General features: G+C 37.3%; 1 protein-coding gene across 1 annotated transcript; it reads left to right on the forward strand.

Moving 5' to 3' along the window:
* The first annotated feature begins 6,173 nt into the window (after positions 1–6,173).
* LOC103071237 (pleckstrin homology domain-containing family A member 3) lies at positions 6,174–7,426 on the forward strand. The gene has a single exon (XM_007465835.1). It carries the CDS (start codon positions 6,524–6,526, stop codon positions 7,424–7,426), a length of 903 nt encoding a protein of 300 aa, XP_007465897.1. The 5' UTR covers positions 6,174–6,523.
* The last annotated feature ends 1,009 nt before the right edge of the window (positions 7,427–8,435 follow it).

Below are 8,435 nucleotides of genomic sequence, written 5' to 3' on the forward strand. Positions count from 1 at the left end.
ACATATTCATCCTGTTTTAGATTAGATCCTCAGATCTTAATCACCTTATAACTGAAACTGTGTACCCTTTTACCAATCTTCCCCTATTTGCCCCACTCCCCAGCCTCTAGCAACCACTTTTCTACTCTCTGTTTCTTTCAGCTAGACTTTTTCTTTTTTTTTAGATTTCACACATAAGTGATACCATGCAGTATTTATCCTTCTCTGCCTTACTTATTTCACCTAGCATAATGCCCTCAAGGTCCACCCATGCTGTCATAAATGTCAGAATTTCCTTCTTTTTATGGTTGAATATTCCATTGTACATATATACTGCATATTTATTTGCTGATGGACACTTAGGTTGTTCCCATACCTTGACTATTGTGAATTATGCTGCAGTGAACATAGGGTGCAGATATCTCTTCAAGTTCTTTGTATATTTTGGATTATAACTCCATATCAAATATGTGGTTTGCAGTTATTTTCTTCCATTTGGTAGGTTGCTTTTGCTTTTTGTTGGTGGTTTCCTTTGCTGTGCAGAAATAGCCCCACTTGATTATATTTGCTTGTTTCTCTGCCTTTGGGGTCAATTTTTTAAAAAATTTTTTGCCAAGACTAATGACAAGGAGCTTATACCTTGTGTTTTCTTGTAGGAATCTTGTTTTCAAGTCTTACCTTCAAGTCTTTAATCCATTTTGAGTTGGTTTTTTATATGATGTAAGATAAGGGTCCAGTTTCATTAATTTGCATGTGGCTGTCTAGTTTTCCCAGTACCATTTATTGAAGACACTGTTCCCCACTGTGTAATCTTGGCTCCTTTGTCATAAAATAATTAACCACATATGCATGGGTTTATTTCTGGGCTCTTTGTTCTGTTTCATTGATCTATGTGTCTGTTTTTAAGCCAAGACTATACTGGGATTTGATTACTATAGCTTGTATATAGTTTGAAATCAGGAAGTGTAAGGCCTCCAGCTTTGTTCTTCTTTCTCAAGACTGCTTTGGCTATTTGGGACCTTTTGTGGTTCCTTAAAAATTTTAGGATTGTTTTTCTCTTCCTGTAAAAAAGTGCCATTGAAATTTTAATAGAGATTGTATAGAATCTGTAAATTACTTTGGGTAGATGGACATTTTAACAATATTAATTCTAATACATGAACATGATACATCTTTCCACTTATTTGTATCTTCTTCAATTTCTTTCATCAACATATTCTAGTTTTCAGTTTACAGATCTCTCATCTCCTTGGTTAAATTTCACAGGTTTCTAGAAGGTCTGATTGCCAGGTGCTCTGGCTTCTCAGATCAATGCCAGGGTCTGTTGTTTAGAGGCTCAGACCTGCTGCTGGCTGCATCTCAGTTCCTCAAGATTCCCAATCCTCTTGGCTACTCCTTGCCCTGCAAGTCCATCTTGGTAGACCACAACAACCTGGAAGAGCAGTGCCAGAAGAACGCCCCCCCTCCATCATGATGTCCTAAAGGTATTTTCCTAACCCTTTGCCTTGTAAGACTTATAGGTTATTCTTGAAATCAGAACACTAGACAGATGGTTCTTGTATCTTGCCTGGGTCCTGATACCTTGAGAATGTTGGGTTGGGTGATTTAACTCCTCTGGACTTCACGATACTCATTTTTTCTAGTAAGAAGGACTTTGACGAGGTAACATCCCCAGCCTGTGAATCCATGGGAAAAATGTGAATGGAAGCGAATATTGGTAAAAAGGACTCAGGGTGTCTCTTCTCTGATAGTAATTTCAAATGATAGTTGACCCCTTTGGGGCCTACCTCTGTCTTCTTCAACTGCATTCACTCATGGAATCAAATTCACTGGACTCCTATTAGATTCTGAAGATGTTGGACAGTACTGGATAACAAGCAGACAGGAGAAGGTTATGCTGAGCATAGACTTGATTATTTCCCTGCACAAGATAACATCCTCCAATAATGCTGACCTCCTCAAAATCCCTGCCATGCCCACAACTCACTTGTCATAGAATGATTTTTAAGAAAAATAAAGTTCCCGAACCATTGCTCTGATGGGACCTCTTCCAGCACACTTGGACAGGGCGGTCATCTTACAAGTGTCATGAAGTCTGAGGCTGGCCTTACCAACATTTGGAGAGCTAGCACGGTGTCTGGCATTTACCTAAACATTTGCTGTGGTACAAAAGGGGACTTCTGTGTAGTAATGAGAGCATCAAGTAATACTGGAAACAGTTAACTGACAAGAAAAGCAAGGGAAACACATGGCTGTATGACATAATTCTAATATTTAAGCATTTCAGATCCTGTTTGGAGCCTAAATAAATAATACAATTAACTCCAGTACTTCTATCATTAAGAATTTAATTTGCACTCACTTGCTATTCTAATGTTAAAACTCATCTATGGAAAGAAAAATTATAATAACAGAGTTTACTATGAAGCAATTAAAAGCGTGAATAATTTGAAGTGCTATTCTACTAGAAGAGTTCTAGAGATGGTTATTGGTTTCTCAGTCAATACAGTGGCCTCAAACTGCATGACACCAACATATTAGCCAAAGTGCATTTATTACAGCTTTTTACCAACCCATGCGACTCTGATTTAAAGTCATGCATTCTAATGTGTTTTGACAAGTAAATTGCTTGCCGTTTTTCCATGATAGCCAACAGCATAAATAATGCATGCATGGTAATAGCTAGAGCAGTAATGTAAAAGTCAAGCATGAAGCACAGGCAGCATATTAATGATCAAGGTGTTTTAGCCTTTGAAGAAGCAAGCCACAACCCATAGAAAGCCGATGCACCTGAAGCCATATAGTTCTTCCCACAAAATGTATGTGACTAAGCTCACAGATTCACTTCTTTCTCCCTCCTCTCAGAAGAGGCATACTTTTTTCTTAGGAAATATTAAAATCCATGATATCATTCTGACTTTCATAAAATACGTGAGTTTGCTTGAAGTTCATTTCTGAATATAACAATATGGAAAAGCATCCTACAAATAATAAGTAATTTTATAGTATAGGAGATAATTTTATCCTAAACTGAGTTATTTCCCCAGCAAATCTACTATAGTGGTCAAGTCTCCTAGAGACCAAACCATAAGGTGAAGCAAAAATGAAAATTGTCAAATTATCCTATATCTCCTGCTGGGTAGTTTATGGTATATATTCCTTCTTCCTTATAGTCTCTACCTTTGTCTTCAGTTCTACAATCTGGATCTACTTTAAATCAAGAGAATAATGCACATACTCATGCACAAGACTATGATTTATCACCATCATTATTACCACCACCATCACCATCATCACCATCACTGTCATCAGCACCATCATCACAAAACTAGAAGATATATATTAATAAAGAAAGAAGGGTTAGAGAAGGACTAAATGAAGTTAAAATAAAATGTTTTTTTTCTTACTATTGTGTTCAAAATAATAATAATCATGTATTTGATGATTATAGCTTATGGATAAGTGAAATGAAGGACAGCAATGGTAGAAGGGATGGGAGGGAGGAATCAGAAATACTTTGTTATAAAGTACTTGCACTACTCATGAAGCAATACACTGTTATTTAAAAGTGGACTTGGATTAGTTGTAAATGTATATGTAAATCCTAGTGCAATCATTAATAAAAATAAAAATATAATTGATCGCTATGAATGAGGAGCAAATGGAATCATATAAAATGCTGAATTAAAATCAAAGAAGGCAGAAAACAAGTGGAAGACAATAAAAGAAAGAACAAGGGCAGCAAATAAAAACTAATAAATATGGCAGATATTACCTCAACTATGTAAATAATTACTTTAAACATCAATGGTCTAAATACACCAACTAAAATACAGAGCCTGTTGGAGAGGACCAAAAAATATGACCCAACTGTGTGTTGTTTACAAGAAACTACTTTAAATTGACACATATAGATTAAAAGTTAAGTGGATGAAGAAAAACACTCCACGATAACACTAATCTAAAGAAAGTTACATTAATTTGTGACAGAGCAGACATCAAAGTAAAAAAAATTAGCAGGGTAAAGACAGGCATTACATAATGATGAAGAGTCAATTCTCCAAGACAACATAACAATCTTTAACATGTATGTGCCTAAAACAGAGCATTAAAATACATGAGGCAAAAACTAATAGAACTGCAAGGCTAGACAGATGCATTCATTATCACAGCTGGAGATTTTAACACCCCTCTATCAGTAATGGAAAGATCAATTCAGAGGTCAGAAGGTCAGTAAGGACACAGTTGAGCTGAACAGCATGATCAATGAACTAGATATAACTAACATCTATAGAGTATTTCATCCAACGATAGCAGAGCACACATTTTTCTCAAGCTTATATTTAACTTTTACTATGATAGATCATGTTCCAGTTCATAAAACACATTTTAACAAATTAAAAAAAAATACATTGTATGACAATGTATGCTTTCAGATACCAATGGATTAAATAGGAAATCTACCGCAGAAAGTAGTTTAAAAATCCCAATACTTGGAGCTTAAACAATACAATTCTAAATAACACATGGATAAAAGAAGAAATCTCAAGAGAAAATTAAACTAAATGAAATATTCTGAACTAAAAAATTAAAACATAACCTATGAAAATATGTGGGATGCAGCAAAAGCAGTGCTTAGAGGGAAATTAATAGCACTGACTGCATAATTAGAAAAGAGAAAAATCTATCATCAACAGTCTAAAATTTTATATTAGGAAATTAAAAATGGAAAATGAAATTAAAACCAAAATAAACAGAAAAAAAAGAAATAAAAAAATCAGAGCACAAATCAATAAAACTGAAAACAGGAAATCAATTGAGAAAATTAATGAAACCAAAAGCTACCTCTTTGAGAAGTCTTACCATATGATCCAGCAACATCATATGTCAACTCCTTGATATTTGCCCGAAGTTTAAAGCTTATGTCCACACAAAAACCTGCCATAGCAGCTTTATTCATAATTGTCAAATTTGGAAGAGACCAAAATGTCCTTCAGTAGGTGAATGGTTAAATAAATTGCATTACAACCAGACAATGAAGAATTATTTGGAGCTAAAAAAAAATGAGCTATCAAGCCATGAAAAGACATGGAGGAATCTTAAATGCATATTACTAAGTAAAAGAAACCAATCTGAAAAGGCTGCGTACTGTATGATTCCAACTCTATGACATCTGGAAAAGGCACAACTACAGAGACAGTAAAAATATCAGTGGTTGCCAGAGATTGGGGGAGGAAGGGATAAATAGGTGGAGCACAGAGGATGTTTAGAGCAGTGAAACTTATCTGTATGATACATGTCATTATACATTCGTCCAAACCCATAGAATGTACAACACCAAAAGTGGATCCTAATGTAAACTATGGATTCTGAGTGATGATGATGCATCAATGTAGGTGCATCAGCTGTAGCAGAACATCACTCTGATGTGTAGCAGCTGCATGATATGTGAGGAATGGGTATGTGGGAACTATCTATACTTTGTGTTCAAATTTTCTGTGAACCTAAAACTTCTCTAAAAAATAAAGTCTATTATTTTTAAAAAAGGAAAGGTAATGTAGAAAGCTTCAGCATATCTACCTATTTTTAAGCAATGAACAAAACATTTGTATTTACTCAAAATTAGAATACACTGTTCTGTTAGAAAAGCAATACATTTGATAACAGTTGTGTTTTTCAGAATCTAAAATGCACTTTTCATTAGTAACTTTGATTTTTTTTGTCTTATTTTTCTAACTGTGGTTATGTCTTATAAAATCTAGCTTACAAGACTGTAGTTTCCATCATTTGCACAGCATGCTTTGCCATGTTATGTAATGATACTGCATTTAAATCTATCTAAAATCTGTTGTCTTAATAACAAAAATGCATTAAGCAAATGGACTAAAATGGAATTACTGCTGCAGATGCTCATTTCCACAGATTTTTGTTTTGTATTTTTAGTACAAGATCAGGCTGCCAGTGCTCTTGTCTGATCGGCTTTATCAGCTAGTAATTATAAGTGTGTACTGAGGTGGGGGTGGGCAAAATGGGTGAAGGGGGTCAAAAGGTACAAACTTCCAGTTATAAAATAAGTCATTGGGATGTAATGTACAGCACAGTGACTATAGTTAATACCACTGTACTGCACATTTAAAATTGCTAAAGTAAATTTTAAAAGTAATTATCACAGAAACGAGAGACCTGGGCGGGGGAAAGGAAGGCGGGCGAGGAGGAAGGAGCGCTGGGGCGCGGAAGGGAGCAGCGGGGCGGTGGGAGCGCGAGCGGGAGGCCGGCAGCGGTCCCGACTTTGCCGCCGCCGCCGCCGCCGGGGCTCACCCGGGGATGTCTCAAGGCCCCCAAGCACCACGCGGCGGCCGCCGTCCCGGCCTTTGAGGGCCGCCACGTCCCGGCAGCGCGCGCGGGCTGAGGGCTGCTCTGTGCCGGCTGGGGGCGCCCGGGGAGGGGCCCGGGCGGGCCGGGAGGGGCTGCCCAGGCCCCGCGTTTCGCCCTTCACCGCGGCCGGCGCCGGGCCAGGAGGATGCGCGGCGCCGGGCTCTGAAGCATGGAGGGAGCTCTGTACAAGTGGACCAACTATCTCACGGGTTGGCAGCCTCGTTGGTTTGTTTTAGATAATGGAATCCTGTCCTACTATGATTCACAAGATGATGTTTGCAAAGGGAGCAAAGGAAGTATAAAGATGGCAGTTTGTGAAATTAAAGTCCATTCAGCAGACAACACAAGAATGGAACTAATCATTCCAGGAGAGCAGCATTTCTACATGAAGGCAGTGAATGCAGCTGAAAGACAAAGGTGGCTGGTTGCTTTGGGGAGCTCCAAAGCCTGTTTGTCTGATACTAGGACTAAAAAAGAAAAAGAAATAAGTGAAACCAGTGAATCTCTGAAAACCAAAATGTCTGAGCTTCGCCTCTACTGTGACCTCCTAATGAAGCAAGTTCATACGATCCAAGAATTTGTTCACCATGATGAGAATCGTTCATCTCCCAGCATAGAGAACATGAATGAAGCCTCTTCTCTACTTAGTGCCACGTGTAATACATTCATCACAACGCTTGAGGAATGTGTGAAGATAGCGAATGCCAAGTTTAAACCTGAGATGTTTCAGCTGTGCCATCCGGATCCCTTAGTTTCTCCTGTGTCACCTTCTCCTGTTCAAATGATGAAGCGTTCTGTCAGCCACCCTGGTTCTTGCAGTTCAGAGAGGAGTAGCCACTCTATAAAAGAAACAGTGTCTACACTTCACCGACTCTCCCAGCGGCGCCGAAGAACCTACTCAGATACAGACTCTTATAATGATGTTCCTCTTGAAGACCCAGATAGACCTGTTCACTGTTCCAGAAATACACTTAATGGAGATTTGGCATCAGCAACCATTCCTGAAGAAAGCAGACTTATGGCCAAAAAAAAATCTGAACCGGAAGATCCTCTTCCATCCTTCTCTTCCTGAGGAAACGGAAGTGTCCAACTTCCTCTAAGTATTGCTATGCAAAAGCTGCTGTAATTAAACTATGTTATAGGGAGTAATTTTTCCCTTAGGATTTCTCTGCACTTTATAGAATATTGTAAAACAAACAAACAAAAAACAACCCACATACCTTTGAAGTGTATTTTATCTTTATATAGTTTATTTGCAAGAGTATTTTCCTAATAACTTCACAGTATGAATGTGCATCTTTTTTTTTTTTGAACAAATGATGGTGTAACATTTTGACATCTGTAAGGACAAATGTAGATATTTTTCTAAAATACTGTGAGGGACTGACATCTTAGTCAGTGTGTATTGTAGCTTATAAACATGAAATCTTATAAACCTAAGGTTTCAGTTTGACAGAAGTGTGATATATGTAACTTGTGCCATGGACCAAATGGTCACTTTACCCCAGCTGAAAGTGAGTTACGGTCACAGCTTGATGGTGTTTGTATTATATTCCTTTAAGCAAAAAGGAAACATTTAATATTCGAAATATTTTTACCCCAAATACCATGACATTGAGGATTTTTAAAAAACGAGATTGTGCTTTCCTTTTTATATGAAGTTGACACTACTGATTAATCAATATCAAATATTGGGTTAAGTATTTAATTTTTACTTATTTATTTTTCTGTTGCATCAGAAAAAATGATTGCATCCTAACTTTTATGACCTACCAAATTTAAGATGTGTATACCTTGTTATTTACATTGTTCTAGAAAAGAGGTTAATATTGTAGTGACCTTGCTCACTTCCACCAGAGAAATAAATGACTTGCAATGGAAGAGGATTTTAGTGCTTTTTTCCGAGACGTAAGCTGCTGTTGTAAGGTATTAATGTTTGCGGCTCTTTAGAATATCTAGACATTTTTTATTTATGAATACTTATAAAAAAGGAATCTGTCAAGGTGACTGCCCTACATAACTTGAGAATGGCATTATTTGATTAAAGAACAAAGAGCATTTTTTGGTAGTGCCTGTCCATA

This window comes from Lipotes vexillifer, unplaced genomic scaffold (assembly GCF_000442215.2).
Source record: "Lipotes vexillifer unplaced genomic scaffold, Lipotes_vexillifer_v1.1 scaffold7, whole genome shotgun sequence".
Taxonomy (NCBI): Eukaryota; Metazoa; Chordata; class Mammalia; order Artiodactyla; family Lipotidae; genus Lipotes; species Lipotes vexillifer.